Source organism: Nannobrachium achirus (genome assembly GCF_963921795.1).
Source record: "Nannobrachium achirus genome assembly, chromosome: 19".
Lineage (NCBI taxonomy): Eukaryota > Metazoa > Chordata > Actinopteri > Myctophiformes > Myctophidae > Nannobrachium > Nannobrachium achirus.
The window spans coordinates 9,476,693-9,494,109 of NC_137826.1; the positions used below are offsets into that span (position 1 = coordinate 9,476,693).

The following is a 17,417-nucleotide window of genomic DNA, read 5'->3' on the forward strand; positions in this document are numbered from 1 at the left end:
TAGCAGATCTACAAGCTCACAAAGCACACCAGCACCACGTGTTGTGAGCTTGTAGAATGGCCATTTTCAGATCGCGACTCCAGTGAGTAACTCGGTATACATCAGGAGCACTTAAGCCCTAACCCCTAAACCTAACCTCTGAATCCCTAATCCCAAACTCAATCTTTTTCCCATTCGAAAGTCTTAAAAAAAAAAATAATAATATATATATATATATATATATATATATATATATATATATATATATAAAATAATCCTCAGAAAGTGTATTCCTATACTTGGTAACATTAGGCTTCACACGTATACTAATACGACACACACACACACACACACACACACACACACACACACACACACACACACACACACACACACACACACACACACACACACACACACACACACACACACACACACACACACACACACACAATCGGGGGAACCCAAAGAGGCATGTACACAAATGTAGATAAGCCTTAGAACAATAAAGCCGCATGGATCAATAATCTACAGACTTTTATCCTCTCCTCGGCTGGAGAATAGAGTGTTTCCTGGAATTCATATGCTGCTTCAGTGGTATTACTTTAGTGCAGGGGTTTGATTGATTGATTGAAGTATTTATTAGAAGTTTGCATAGGAAAAGGTACAGTTTCATGACGGTACCGTTCACTGGTACAAGGTCTACTAAAAGGAGATCCATGAAAAGACTAAGCTTATTTCCACAGGAAACCATTTAAGTATCTCATATAAAACGGGTCTTCAACGTTTTCAGGCCAAGGACCCCTTAGCTGAGAGAGAGATAAAGCAGGGACCCCCATTACGTATTGTATAAAATTGTGTTGCAGATTAAATATTTTCATAGATTTCTGAGACAGCTTAGACTTGTTTGAAAGCATTATCATCAGTGTTTAAAGTGTATTTTTAGACATTGAACGACTTGAACCGTCAATACTTAGTCTGCTTTTATTTTCACTTTACACGAAACCTCTTTGCCAAGAATAGCAGATCTACAAGCTCACAACGCCTCGCAGCACGAGGCATGGTGAGCTTGTAAATTAGATCGGCTATTCTTGGCTAATGTTCCACACAGAATAGGGATACTATGGTTCAAGTGGTTAGTGTAGAAAAAATAAAGTTCTTATCTCATACTTTTTTGGAGGACCCCCTGTAGTAACTCTGAGGACCCCCTGTTGAAGACCCCTGCTTTAGTGTAATAGTTACATACAGGGTTCCATTTGTAAAAGCAAAAATGTGATACTCCATACCTTTAATGTCACATTACTCACAAGATCATTTAGTGACTAATTTGGTGGGGTGGGGGAACACATTTTTTTAACAAACAGTGACATTTGTCGCATTTGTGGCTTTTTTTTCCTTCTTTTAAAAAAAAAAAGCGGGCCACTGCTATAAATGTTGCCAAACATAGCAAATGGTAATGGAATATGAAGAATCTAACACTCCAGACGATAAGCGATATTATAGTTTATCGTGATAAAAAACACTCACGATAATCGTATTGTGGAGATTTAATTTATCGTGAAATCGTCCTCCGTCATGCACTGGGATCAACTCACCTTTTATTTTTCGAGCTGCATATCCGGTAACATTTAAACCCTCTATTGGTAAAATGTACTTATACATACTTAAAGGGGAAGACCACCCATTTTCAATATTGAAATATGTCATTAATATACCTTAGAGGAGTTGTGTGGAAATAGAAAAAAAAGTTCCCCTCCTTCTGTGTTGCCTAGAACTGGAGGATTGATTTGGGGGTTTGTATTGTAAAATACAATGTGTGATGTCATCAAGTTGTACTTTACAATACAAACCCTAAAATCAATCCTCCAGTTCTAGGCAACACAGAAGGGGGGGGGGGAACTTTTTTTCTATTTCCACACAACTCCTCTAAGGTATATTAATGATACGGTTCAATATTGAAAATGGGTGGTCTTCCCCTTTAATAAGGTCTTTTTTTCACTCTCTACCAAATCTCTTTGCCAAACAATAAACGATCTACAAGCTCACAACGCGTGAGCTTGTAGATCGGATGTTTTTGGGCAAATATCCTGTCCACCCCAGGATAATGGATGTTGGGGATATTTTGATTATCGCAATAATATCGCAATTCGTGATTTCTTTGGTCACAATAATCGTGATATGACATTTTCATATCGTCCCATCCCTACTCCAGAGAGAAGGTGTAATGTAAATGGCCATGCTGACTGTACGTATAACCACCGGTTCACAAGTTATAGGCCAAAAAATACAGCGGCCTGTGATGGTGCCACCATGAGGCTGATTCTGCTCACAGGAAAACACAGACACACACACAGACAGACATGGGTGAAACCATAATCCCCCTGTCCCTGGCAGTTTCAGCCTGGAGGAGATAAAAAATGTAAATGCCATTCATCTGCTAGTGTTCTCCTTCCAATTCCAAAAATATGAAAGATGAATAGAAAATGTAATCACTCTGTCCTAGATGCATTGATGTTTATTGTTTCATTTGATTTTTATTTCCAAATGAACTTCAGTGACATTAGACTGACTTTTAGTAAAACAACATAATATGTCTTCACAAATTTGTCGTTAAATTATGTATCACACTTGTAATTATATCATGGATTAGGGATATTTCCATTATTACTTTGGCACAGCTGTTGTGCATTTACAGCAATGCTTTTATTTAATCACGATTAGATCACTGTAATTCCCTGTAATCAGCACACAGTAAAAAAGGCTATCTCCAATCTCCAACATGGTGCACAAGTCAGCTGCTGCAGAGTGTTAACTAATTCTAAGAAATTCAAACATTTTAATACCATCCTCGCTTCCAGGTTGCCTGTGAGAATCAGAATTGATTAGATTATTTTACTGATTACTTGGTAATCCGTGGCTCCCTGTTCCATGTACCCAGAGGTACTACAGGGGGTAGGTGAGAGATGAACTTTAATTTGATTATGTCTTGTTAAATTGTGTAACCTGGTGATCTGTGAAGTGTTAAATCATAAATTATTACAATAGCAATACCTACTATTTGCAGTTCTGCAAAATAGCCGATCTACATGCTCACAAACGCCTCGCAACGCGAGGCGTTGTGAGCATGTAGATCGGCTATTTTCACAATTTCTGCCTCTAATATTTGACAATTTGGCCAATGTTTAATACGTCATTTCAGAGGTATTAACAAAATAATAACCAAATACAATAAACCAAAAGACAATAATGGCAAATTTTTCCAGGACCTTCCAGGACCCTTGATCAATTCCAAAACTTTTCCAGTACTGGAACCCTGCTACTATTTGCAGTTCTGCTAACATTGAACCTAAGCCTAGGGATCAATACAATTTCTGGGTTTCTGATCTGGTCTGGAGTGGAAAGGAGGCCGGAACCTCTGGCGCTGTGCACCTCCAAAATGATTCCCTCAGTTTAAAAGTTGTGTAGCTTGGTATAACCGTTTAGTTTCTCTTCTAACATGTACTGTTAAGAACGTTTCAGTGTTAGCTCAACGTTGGGCATTTTGGACCCATACATGGAGAAATGGAGCGAACCTGTTTGGCTTAAACATGGAGATTTGGAGAACACTATATATGGAGATAGTCCATTATGTCATATGGAACTGCCGTCATAGACAGTAGCCATTGTTAAGCCGGTGTCAATGGCAACCGGGCATGGACGGCATGGGTGTCAGATTGATGTCATCAATAGGACATCAGACAAATAAGCAGGCTTCCCGTTCAGATCTGTGGCAGACTCCAGTTGACCACCGAAGAAGCACTAAGCTAAGCATAGCACTAACTAAGCTAAGCACAGCACTCTCGACAGACCTCAGCAGAGAAATATACCCAAAGGATTAGAACGGGCTAGGTATTGAAAGCATCCCACAAGACGTTTGTCAGAGGTTCTGCCGGCTAGAAACGAGCCTACGTCAGAGCCCAGTGACTGAGCTCTACTTCATGTACAGTAGCATGACTAGCGAGACTAAACTAATTGAAATTCATTATGTAAAGTAGGGAATATAAACAATGCGACGCCAACTGGAACACGATTGTTTCCTTTTTCTAACCTGGATCACATGGCTCAGTGTTAGAATGAATATCTGGCTTTCCTCTGCGGTAGAAAGCCTGGTGACGAGGGTTTACTTCAACCTCAGCGTCCCTTATTCTGGGACGAAATTCTGCGAAAACATCTACAAGCTCACTAAAGCGCCTTTCAAATGGTGCATGGATGCCGCAGGGGCTCCCGCTTGGATCAGCGGAGACCGCTACCACGGTCTCTCATGTGGAGAGACAAACACAATCAATCCGTGAGTAAATGCCGGGCAATATTAAGCCTAGCAGCCATTGTTGTTGTCCTCCTGCGTGCCAAACACCAAGCGTGGAAAATAAAGGTGACCACAATCCAGCTCTCGCCGCCCGCGAGTGCATGCACGAACGAGCACGCGATTTTGTTTTTGGGCTTTTTATTCCTTTATTTGATAGGACAGTAGACTGACAGGAAATGGGGAGAGAGATGGGGAATGACATGTGGCAAAGGTCGTCCAGATCGGGAATCGAACCGGCGACACCAGCAGGCATCATAGCCTAGTATGTGGTATGCGCCTTGACCACTAGGCCAGCGGGCACCCCAAAATGACTTCTTTTCTATTGATTTCTCATGCCATGGAGACTTGAGTTCAATAATATTTTTTTGTTATTGTCGCACTCCTAAGATCAATGGGGGTACATTTATTGTAATCAAATTATTGTCTCAGGAATGCGACAAAAAACTAACTCAAGTCTCCATGGCATAAGTAATCTAGGGGCTGTTAAGTATGACATCATTTTGTAGGCAGAGGAGAATTTCTGCCCCCAGTTTCCGTGAATCTTTTTACTATTTTTACTATTTACACATTTTTCTTCTCTTTGTTGTTGAAAGGAAAGTGTTAGAATTATACTTTAGTCGTTATTTTTGTCTCGGATCTGTTGAAAATAGCGAGGGACAGAAAATGCTCTGGGGGCAGATTCTCCTCTACCTACAAAATGATGTCACGGCTTAAAAGCCCCGGGTGAACTACTCCTTTAAGTGTCACATTGCAGCATAGTCCTTTTTTATGGTATTTTATGGTATGTTTTCTTACTTGTTTTTATTTGATGTTTATAATATAAAAAATATGGTATAGTTAGTACATTCATACTAGTCCACACCAGCCAACTTGAGAAAGCAACTGGCACTACAGATCCCATAGCACAAATTCAGTTTATATTTGAGGAAGGTTTTCAGATCGATATTCCAATTACCAACCAAAATAATGAGAATGACCACGTGTACTGTCTAACAGTTCCCGCCCGCCACCGACTGGCCACCATGTCACTGCTGTAGCACGCCCAGTGCACCTGTACTGTGGGTTGTTGGCCACACAATGAGAACATTTTATAATTACAGCGTCTGTGCTTTGCTGAACACACACATACCCTTACTGGATACATATTGGTGCCTCGGGTCTAAATAGTCGGACTCTATGCGTAGCCCTGCCTTGCTGGGTGTGCTGCTTGCTATGCGTTTTAAATCAAAGTCCTTTAATAACTTTTGCACCATTGATCCAGCTCCCTTCCTGCATTTTCTCTGGTGGTGGAGGTGGAGGGGTGTGTGTGTGTGTGTGTGTGTGTGTGTGTGTGTGTGTGTGTGTGTGTGTGTGTGTGTGTGTGTGTGTGTGTGTGTGTGTGTGTGTGTGTGTGTGTGTGTGTGTGCGAGAGAGAGAGTGAGTGTGTTAACATGTATAGCCCTGAGCCCAGGTACAGCATGATGCTGCAATATAAAGAGGATACTAGGATAGCGCAATTAGACAACTGGAAACACCTGCCGATCAATTAACCCTGGCACTTCTACCCCGTCTCCACACACACACACACACACACACACACACACACACACACACACACCACTCTTAATTGAGTGAGAGTTCACAGAAACGCTAATAAACAGCTCAAATTTCAGAAATGTAACAACGAATAGGCTTCCTTATATGCCGATGGCTAATTCCCGTGTGCAATTTCAAGATTGATTGGCCAACACAGCGAGGAGAAAAGGGGATGAGGGCATTTCCACCCACAGCAATCTTAATTGAGTGAGGTTACATTTGGGAAAACAAAAGAAAACTTTCATATACCAGTAGTGGTCTATGAAGTTCATATCGATTGGTCAACCCACTGCAGAGAAGAATTGATGAGGACAGGCCAGAGAAAGGAAGGGCAGACAGAGGTTTCCTTATTGTCCTCATTTTATAATAGGGTTTATACATTTTTCTTGGAGCTCTTCAATATATTATTTTATCTTATTAGCACGGCTTGGTCGAATGCTTGATTCTGATCGCCGAAATCAGCATGAGTAGTAAGGACCGCCCGCTCTATAACAGGCTGATGCCTAATCAAATGTTCAGAGCACTGCGTGATTTTTATGCTGTATCCAACATGACAGCCATGTAAACAAAGGCAGAGTGCAGTAACTACGTTTTCGGACTCACCGACTTATTTGTGTCGCCCAAAGGTAAAATTAGCCTTCATGATATTGGGGGATGAACAAATAGCTCAAGAACAAATATACAATCAGTGTAATATCACTTCTATGTCTATATCTCATTTGGCTGATCAGCTGTAACACTTTTAAACACATTTTTCAGTGAAATTTGTGAATGTACACTTTACTGCACTCTGCCTTTGTAGGGCTACGTAAGAATGAGAAATGAAAAAAATTACTTTTGGGTAAAAGTATTAATTAAGTAGCCGTGTAATAAGCGGGATAATGTCTGGGTCAGCGGTCATTATCGAGAAATAAAATCCTAAAGGACGATAGCCACCTCTGTGTGTGAATGTGGTAAATTGCTGTCAAAACTAGAGTCTGTTAAAAAGAAAATGTGATGGAAAGCATCTTAAACAAGAACTACAAGCTAAAGCGCCACCAGACTCATTCATTAGTAATGTTGGCCTAAATAAATCTATCAAAGGAGCTCTGCAGGATTCAGGCCAAATCTAGCACCATGCCGTGTCCCAGCCAGAGCTGTAGGGCCGTGGTCTTTTACACGCAAACACCTGCAGTATTAATTTAACCATATAAAACAACCCATAGAGCCTGGTCTAAAGTGCATGGTGCAAGTGCATTTAGGGCGTGTCCAACTCCACTTTTGCCAGTTAAACAGTGCATAATCTGCGTGCAAAGTAAGGCACAAGCTGCAAAAGTAGTTGTTTTAATAATTAATCATGGGTGTGTTTCAAACACGCGTAAATTAAACCAATCAGTGTCCTCTCCCATTCTATATAAGAAAATACCATGCGCATGGTATCAAACATGGCAAACTTGCACATCTCCTTGTATGGGCCATTCTGTGCGTGACATCAGCTGTGGTGATGTCGGTTTCTGCGTACGTTTCAGTACATAGGGGACCTACACACAAAGCCAGACGTAGGAGCGGTTGGCACCGCTCAAGCATTGGCTGATGGGAGGACTGACCCCGGGCACGTCACTCTGACATAACCATAGACAAACATCACTATGACTAGACACAACCATGAACAAACAACAAACATAAACGACGGCCGATCCAACCAATATGCCTTACAGTACATGGAAATTCCAATAATGATTACACCAGGGATCTCCATATCCATAAAAGGGACAAGGACAGACGGATTTTCGTTTAAAACTAAACAAATCAATCCAACAAAGATGAAGGGGTAGTACGTTGGCCTAGTTCTTGTCCTTAGAGCATGTATAAAAACGGCCTTTACAAATAAAGTAATCTAAATCTATGGCAGTGACGGTGCAAAGGCAGCAGCTTCCTTAACATCTCTTTTGAGACGCTCGCTTCCACGTGTCTGAACGACAGAAGGTCACAGAAACAAAGTATTGCCAAGGCTGATTCAAACAGCCTCAAATCCACCCATCCATCCCATTTACCCACAGCCGCAACAAACCTCCCCTCCAAAAACACAGTCCAAGAGGGGTTTATTTTTTAATTAGGAGCCGTTTGCCCATCAGCAACAGCCCTCTCCAACTCCCCATCATCCCCACCGCGCTTCCGCCTGCCTGCATGTGCCTGCCTCATCGGATCTCGTAGACCTGGCCAGATCGCTTTGCTGGAAGGCTGGCAAGGTGGGAACGCGATGGGTGACGGGTAGAGGCAGGGTGGCCCGTAGGCGAAACGGAGAGAGAGAGAGACTTTGATACATGAGCCTTGTTGTGACACAGTAAAATCCTAAGTGTGTTCATACATGTACAGTATAACTGAGCGTGTACAAATTCAACCAATATTGGTTAGATTTGTACAAACTCAAAGTAAAACTAGAAATACTGTTCCTACGAAACAGTGTGGGATCGATGCTCCCTGACTTTGTACTGTCGAACATTTTGAGGAGAATGACCCGAGTATATATAAACATTCGGGAGAACATACTGGCCTGGGAGAACATACGCTTTCAGTGTAGTGGTGGTGATCCAGAATGCAGCTCCCTCATTGGCCAAAGGCCCAGCCTTTGTACAGTCGGTCAGTTTTTTTAGAACAAACTTAGTACACTAGAGATACTGTTCCTACGAAACAGTGTGGGCTCGCTCGTGACTATATTATTCTATGCTCACTGTCATGTGAAGCTTAACCAATACTCCAGCTACCACCACTCCCAGATGTTTTTTCCACAACTCGATTGCACCTCATTGGCTAAGGGCCCTGCCTTTGTATTGTCTGCGACGGAACTCACTCTATAAATAACGAAGATAACATAGTGTTCTCGCTCTCAGCGAGCCCACAATAAAGATTTGGGAGAACATACTGGTCTCGCCTTTCAACGAGCCCGAAGATTTCATGTGGGTGTTGTTATTGATATCAGGTCGCACTTGTTGGTGGTGATGTCACCAAGAACACTCCTCCTTCATTGGCTGAAGGCCCTGCCTTTGTACTGTCTTTCAGTTTTTTGAGGCGAATAAACTTGACCTACTGTATAAAGATTTGGTATAACATACCGGTCTCGCCTTTCAGCGGGCCCACAATGAACCACACTTAAACACCGCGCGTCGCATCGTGAGCTTGTCGATCGGCTGTTTACAGCCAAAGCTTTCCCCACGATAACCAGAAAACGGAAAAGACACTAGTATTGAGCCCTGAGGGGACTCCAGCCAGTTACACATATGGGGTTTAAGTGGTTAACGGTGAAGTAAACAGTGATGTGTGCAAACACGGATGTACAGATGGTAGAGAGGGAGGTGGAGGCTGGGGGTCAGAGGGAGAGAGGGACGCTCGCTCTGGAGATTCCATTATGTGTAATATCTCTCTCTCTCTCTCTCTCTCTCTCTCTCTCTCTCTCTCTCTCTCTCTCTCTCTCTCTCTCTCTCTCTCTCTCTCTCTCTCTCTCTCTCTCTCTCTCTCTCTCTCTCTCTCTCTCTCTCTCTCTCTCTCTCTCTCTCTCTCTCAAAAAATATTCAAAGACTTTTTTTCACGGTTTTTCAAAAATAGCAGATCTACAAGCTTGCAGCGCGGCACTCGGTGCCGCGCTGTGAGCTTGTATATCTGCTATTTTTCAATAGTTAAAGTACCCAGGGCCCAGAATGTGGTGCATTAACACCTCTCTCTCTCTCTCTCTCTCTCTCTCTCTCTCTCTCTCTCTCTCTCTCTGCCCATCTCTTGCGTTACACAAGGGCCTCAGGCAAAGTCTTAACCTTAAGTACACTGAGGAGAGCCAATAAGAAAAGAAAAGCATCATTAATATCACGTGCAAAAATAGCCGTGCACGTGCATGCATACATATCCACCCTCTGCACATGAGTGTGTGTGTGCACACACTAACAAAGACACACACTAGTACCAAAACGCAAGCTCACGCCCCCCCCCCCCCCCCCCACACACACACACACACTGTACAAAAGAAGTGTGCGTAACACATTTTAAAAATGGTTAGCATTCCCATCACAGTAAATCCCTGTGCCACTCGCTGGCACCCAAATGCAATTAAATTTGGTGTGTGGCGGTGATGAAGTGAGAAGCCCATTCACATTGCTGGCACACACTGCATGGGCTTAAAATACTTCCCACAATACCCCTGACACACACACACACATAATGAACATGTGACGTGCATACACATGACAGGCAAAGATTGAGTTACAAAAACCGGAAGACGCACGCATTCATGCGCGCACACACACACACACACACACACACACACACACACACACACACACACACACACACACACACACACACACACACACACACACACACACACACACACACACACACACACACACACACACACACACACACACACACACACTCTATGTGTGCATGTGTGTGTATACTGTATGTGTGTGTAAAACAGATACAACCTCCATAAAAGCCAGTCAGTTACAAAGCGAGGGGGAGCTGGTAGTGAGGTGTGTGTGTGTGTGTGTGTGTGTGTGTGTGTGTGTGTGTGTGTGTGTGTGTGTGTGTGTGTGGGAGGGAGGGAAGCTTGGTTGGTTGGAAGACAAAATGGAAAGAGGGCAAGGTGAAGAAAGAAGTGGAGAAGAGAACCTTAGCCTCAATTATTTACACCCTCTCACCTGTCAGTCTCCCGCACTCTTCCTGTCTCAGCCTCCCCTCCCTGCTCATCTCTCTCTAAGTCACCCACATCTCTCCATCTCTGCCTTGCCCCCCCTCCTCCCCACACACCTTTTCTAAAATGGCTTCATTTACATCCCTGCTTGAGCACAGGTTTAAGACGGACATGTAGTTCATTATGGTTTGACAATTGACACTTAACACATTAAAACATGTGTTTTATTTTATTTTACAGGCCAACAGTAAATGGAGATGGAGTTATAAATGTCTGAATTAACAGCACTGTATGTCAGCACACCTCAAGGATAGTCTCTCACCACCCTTTCTCGATCTCTTCCACTCCCTTTGTTTTTTGGCTTTCTAGTAGTGTTAAAAGCCCTGCATCTTCCATCTCACATCATTTGTATTTATTTATTAGAAACTAAACACTTAGCTTAAAAGAAAAAGAAAAGAAACAGATTCAGATGAGCTAGATTGAATGGATATAAAAACCCAACTAATTAGTTGGAAGTGTGTGTCATTATTTGAATACATCCACACGCAAATATTATGCAGAAATAAAGCACGCGTTTAATCTGGAATGAGGTTTATTTATTTTGTTTGTTTGTTTTTTCATCACACCCACGGTATGTCAAGAGTTTAATGTCCAGAGTTAAATTGAACATCTGGATTCTATTGTGTAGTAAATGGCTGGAGATAGGGGAAGTGTGTTCTCCCACTTCTGTGTTGCCTCTGCTTCCAGTGGATTCTGGTTGCTGCCTGCGTCCAATTAAAAACACTGCTGATGGCCTACAAGGCAATCAAGGGCATGTCTCCGATTCCCACATACTTGGATCAGCAAGCACAGGATGCCCTTTCCCAGTAACTCCCTTTCCTACGACACCCGGGCCAACACTCCAAGTGTACTAGACCGTTCTCCCTCCTCCCAAGCTGTGGAATGACCTCCGCTCTCAGTCAGGACTGTCAGTCCATTTTAAGCTACAAGTCTGAAAGCTCAACTGTTCAGAATCTACCTCACAGCTAACCTGACTGCGCCCGATGATGGCAGCAGTGCGTATGCCTGGCTGCATATCGCTCTGCTTACCTTCATCTGGGATCCCTCGGGCAGACCCGATGTAAGGGGCGGGCCATTTTTTCAAATTCTTTAGCAGGTGATTGGATGTGGCCGTCTCTCTATCACAGTCTGGGAGTGCCAACTCCAACCACTCATATTGGCCTGTCTGCATCCACGTGGTCTGCAATCAGACTCTATTGGCTCAGAGCCGCTCAGAGCCCGCCCGTAGCTGCCGCTGATTGGTCCGGCCCGGGACTTTATGAGCGTTATCAACTCCCCCCCGAGAGATCTCAGATGGTAAAGTAGGGCGGTAGCCTACGCACTACTGCCACCATCTGGCTCAGTCAGGTTACCTCACAGCCTAACTCTCCTCATTCCTTTTATCGTTTCTTGTTGCCTTTGATACCACTAACTTACAGTATGTGGACTATGCGGTCGGGGCGCAACATTTTGCACCTTAATCCCATGTATACCGCACAAACTGATTTTTGTCTTTTTTACCCCTAGCAATTTAACTCATTGACTGCCAAGGCCCGAGTTTCCCGAGTTATTACAGTAGTCTCAGGCTGCCACAGCCCGAGTTTCCCGAGTTGGAAGCCATTTTGAAAAAAAAATAATAAATAAAAAAAATAAAAAATTCAATTTTCTTTTTTATAAAAACAATTCTAAAAATGCCTCAGATGTATTAGGCATGATCGCAATTGCGAAATTGCATGTTTAGCACCATAACAAACACATCTTTCAAAATGTCAAAAATGGCTGTTTTGTCTGACTTTGAAGGCTTGTATCTCATGAATGCCTGAACGGATTTCCAAGCGGACTTTTTTGTTTGAAAGCTGTTAAAAAGTACTACACATATGGTGCATGATCTAGGCATGGGCGTGCACGATCCGTGCACTAAAAATTGATCCGTGCACTAGAAATTTAGGAAGGTGGCAGTGTTTGTTTTGTCTGACTTTGAAGGCTTCTATCTCATGAATGCCTGAACGGATTTCCAAGCGGATTTTTTTGTTTGAAAGCTGTTAAAAAGTACTACACATATGGTGCATATATGGTGCATGGGCGTGTACGATCTGTGCACTAAAAATTGATCCGTGCACTAGAAATTTAGGAACGTGGCATCCTGGTACTTGGCGGCCATCTTGAAAAGGGCATTCAATGAGTTAACAAACGTCCATAAGTACAGTCATGGCTAAAAGTATTGGCACCCTTGCATTTGTTAAAGAAAAACAAAAAAAACACACAATTGTCTAGATTGTGACATCAAGACATCAAGGTCTCTGGAGATGGACTTGGAGCCTTCAGATTGTGCATGTTTGGCTGCAATCTGACCTCTGACCTCTGACAATTCTCTCCTTTTTTATTTGGTCCATGCTCAGTGTGTGACACAAAACAGCTGAATGAGGGCTTTACTCCATTTAAACTGGGTGGATTAGTGGTTACTAAAGATTAAAGTCAACTTGGACTCCAGGTGAATAGCCTGCTTGAAATTCAAGTACAGTGTATTTAAGTATTTATGCAAATGTCTGTGTAGAATGAGCTAGGATTCTGTATTTATTCTAGTTTTATGTTGTGTTCCTCTGCAAACCAAATACGGTATGTTGATGCAAAATATTTTTGCATTTTCATTTGCCAAGCTTCTGGAAGATTGTTTTGTTTTTTTCTGTCTTACAAATGCAAGGGTGCCAATACTTTTAGCCACGACTGTATATCATGCACAGTATACATCTGCTGTTATGCTCACACACTTTACATCTTATCTCAGGTACCATGATGTGTAAATATCTAGTTATTTTGTCTTCTTTGTTTTTGATCTCCCCTCCCCCCTTGTTCTTCCCTCTCTTTATTTCAGTGGAAATAATGATAAAAAGGGAACTATGCACGTAAAACAATTTCACCCACTTTTTTTACTCTGTAATTAAATCTAGTTAACGCTAGTTATTCTATGCAGATGCATGTTATATCATGCTAAGTTAGTTACACATGTACTGCTTGCACACCCCAAAATGCTAGGTACAGCATGTTATTTAGATAGCATGTTGTTTAGACAGATGCTAGGTTTGACGTTTACCTGGTATCCAAGTTATCTTGTAGCGCTAAATTGATTTCTTTGCACTCCATTAACTCCATTACTTCGATCTTTTTAAGTCACTCTGGAAAAGAGTGTCTGCTACTGTAAATGCAACTGTAAATCGAAATGCAGTCGGGGCACCGAACGGGTTTGAGGAATGAAAACAAAAACTGAATGAGATTTCACTAGGATTTACTAAATATTTTGTTGTGTCGACTAGTTGCTAAAGAAGATACCTGAAGAGAATGCCTTGTTGAATCAGAATTGCCGAAGATTGAGATGTGAGATCAATGTGAGTAAATGTATGACGTAAGCGTGTGTGTAGGGCTGTCACGATTAGAACATTTTACATGATGATTAATTGTCACTCAAATAATTGCGATTATCAATTTAATTGAGTTTTTGTTGTTGACAATTAAGATTTCTGTTTGGCTTTGAAGTTGCACATGGCAGATATGACACATACATGTAACCTAAATATACAAAGAAATTACTGGCGTATTTGACAACTTTATACTTTAAAAAGAACATCGGGTCGCATCGCATCACTTGTTGTGAGCTTGTAGATCTGCCATTTCCAATATTTTTTTGAAAATGTTCAACATGGAAACGATTATGACGATTATGTCAAATAAGTGTGATCAGACGATTATGTAATAATTGTGACAGGCCTGTGTGTGTGTGTGTGTGTGTGTGTGTGTGTGTGTGTGTGTGTGTGTGTGTGTGTGTGTGTGTGTGTGTGTGTGTGTGTGTGTGTGTGTGTGTGTGCGCGCGCGCGTGTGTGTGTGTGTGTGTGTGTTCACGTACCACTTCTCCCCGTCCCTGAGGTCCATCCTTGTCGTCTCCCAGGAACCTCCAGTTGACCTTGGCCACGCCCCCCGGTGACCAGGTCTGTGTCAGCGATTGGCTGCTCAGGGCATGGCCTTCCCTGTCATACCTGGAACAAATCAACACACGCAACACGCACACATGACATGGTGAAATGCATTATTCACACTTTGGTGACACACACAGAGAGAGGGAGCAAAAACTAGAAAGAGGCTGAGAGCGAGAGAGAGAGTGCAAATGTATGTGCATATGTTGCATTTATGCACGTTATTTTCAACTGTGAAGATGTTTCCCTCGATACAGACTAGGAGTAGTGCCATGTCGGGTATTAACTGAAGAGATCATCCACGATATGTATTTATTCTGTTCCCTTATACGGCTGCATAGTGTCATACAGCAGCCATGGCTGAATACTGCGGTTGCGAGATACAGATTGTGATGGACACAGGGTCAATCTCTCGTCTTTCTTTATCTACTCATCTAGCTGTCAGTCATCTATCTATCCATCCATCCATCCAGCACCCCCTCTTCACAGCTGCATCGGATGGACTTCTGCTTAACCCATTCAGAACGGGCACACAGTATTGTGTATCATTATTTTATGCTTTAACTATTGAAAAATAGCAGATATACAAGCTCACAGGGCGGCAACGAGTGCCGCGCTGCGAGCTTTTCACACATTTTCACGACTTTTCAAAAATAGCGGATATACAAGCTCGTATATCTGCTATTTCTCAATAGTTAAAGCATACAATAACCTAAATGGCTTAATTTATACTGTTGTATGACAGTGTTACTGGGTGAAAAGAGCCCAAGCCACCTGCAAGCTCACCAGGCAGATCACAGTGAGCTTGTAGATCCGTTATCTTCGCCGAGTGACACCGTCGTACGACAAAGTATAAGTCAGGCTTTCCGCTCTGCATTCCGGTCCAGCAGTGCACAATCTAATCAAGGCATCATCCACACCGATTAAGGGTTAGAATTTCAATTATGCAAGTGGAGCCTGGCCAAATCATATCCCACAATGCACTGTATCGCCACAGGAGCTGGGAGTTGAGACACCTGGAAAACAAATAAAAGAGCAGTGAGAGCATTTCCAATTTCCCACCTGCGCTCTCTCTCTCTCTCTCTCTCTCTCTCTTTCTCTTGGTTCTTGATATTGAAATTCATGAACGATCTTCATTGTCATTCATTCTGCGGGTAGCTGACTGTCAGCATGTAAACTGGAGCAAGGCCAACGTGTCGGCGGAGATCAGTGAGTAAGAAGAGAGGGAAAAAAAAGGTGAGGGGATTGGAGAGGCATGGAAGAAGGGATGAAAGGCCGCAGTTTGTGATTTGGTCCTTTTGAAATGTCAGGATGAGACAATATATTGACCAGACTAATAACACTCAGATTAAAGCTGGAGGCCTGCAGCCACACACACACGCTCGCGCACGCACACACACACCACTGAATCTCCATCACTGAGGCACACTGCCAGCGATGCGATACATTAACTCTTTTACCGCCATTCATATGATTTTATAAGGATCTAAGGATGTCTTTTAATGCCATAAAAGCCTTACCTTCGAGATTTTATCCAAAACTATCCATCCGTTATTTCCAACCGCAATTCTTTTGTAAAAGACCAGCATATCCCTCATCGTGAAAGAAAACAGGTGCTGCCGTTACAATGAACGAGGCTTAGGTTTGTCCCTCGGTTGCACCAGTTGCAGACATAGAAATGGAGAAACTAGATCGAGGCATAGAAATGGAGGAGAAAAGTGATCCCGCCGTCACTGTTGTTTATGTGCGCTCCAGATTTGAGACTAGCGTTACGGGAGCTGCTGCTACTGTACACACCCGCGCCACCCCTCATCTGCTAACAGTGCTCGGACAGGTAAACAAATGAACACTCATATGGCGCGGAGGATAAAAGAACGAGCTTTCGTTCAGCGGGAAGAGAGTTAATAATACATTGAATACCTGGCCGATACAACGCAATACACTTCACCCCTGTTCACGATGTGATGCAATTTGCAATGTGCAATACAATGTGATTCGATACACAATGCAATACGATGTGATTCGGTGCGATTTAACACAATGTAAAGGATTTAAATTAAAGCCCACACTAATTTCCCAAAACATGTCCTAAAAATGCATTACACTTAACTCATACAGTGCCATCCGGCCACAAGGGGTGCTAGAGTGCCAGAAATTTATCCATAGACCTTCTTTATAGCTTTCGTCGACCCTCTCCCAACTGGCTTGTGTTTTCACTCCGGTCAATCCTATGGGTGTCGAGAGGAGGAAGCTAGCTGACACGTAGCCAAAATGCTAACCCATTTAGAAGCCCGATCTAAAGCTATTTCAGCCGCAAAAAACTTTCTCTTTGGGTCTGGGGACACAATCCGGAGAAAATCCTGTCTAAAGATGTGATTTATTATTGGAGTGGGCGGCGCGATTCGGCCGTTAGCGCGAATACGGCCCGTGGATGGCCGAGTCTAAGTCCCGGCCAAGGATGGACGTCTAGACCGGGGCTTCGTTGAGGCCTCCGATAAAATAATTAATTTTATTAAATATCCCGGACATGTTCGGGATAGGCACCCTGGAATACGTCGCGCCGCCTACAATGAACATTTGGTGAACATTGGGGGGGGTCTAAACTTTATTTTAAACCATTTTCAATGGAATAAATCGTCGGAGCATCTAGCGTCTCTCGTTGGTGAGCGCTGGGCGAGCCGGGACCACCCACGTTGCTCCAAGCAGCTCGGGGTAAGTAAAATAGCAAATAAAAAATTGTTTTTGATCCCGAATATCCCGAACATGTTCGGGATAGGCACTAAAAGGGTTAAATTCAATTAAATGTATTGTTTTACTGTAGTAGGTCAGTAGGCTCTGCATCTCTGTCTAACAA

General features: G+C 42.8%; 1 protein-coding gene across 1 annotated transcript in view; it reads right to left on the reverse strand.

Moving 5' to 3' along the window:
• LOC308304584 (replication protein A 70 kDa DNA-binding subunit-like) overlaps window positions 1-17,417 on the reverse strand; it is a 136,830-nt gene that overhangs the window by 25,054 nt on the left and 94,359 nt on the right. The window contains exon 13 of the mRNA XM_080749212.1: window positions 14,497-14,626. Coding sequence (XP_080605338.1) covers window positions 14,497-14,626 — 130 coding nt within the window. The remainder of the gene's footprint in view (window positions 1-14,496; window positions 14,627-17,417) is intronic.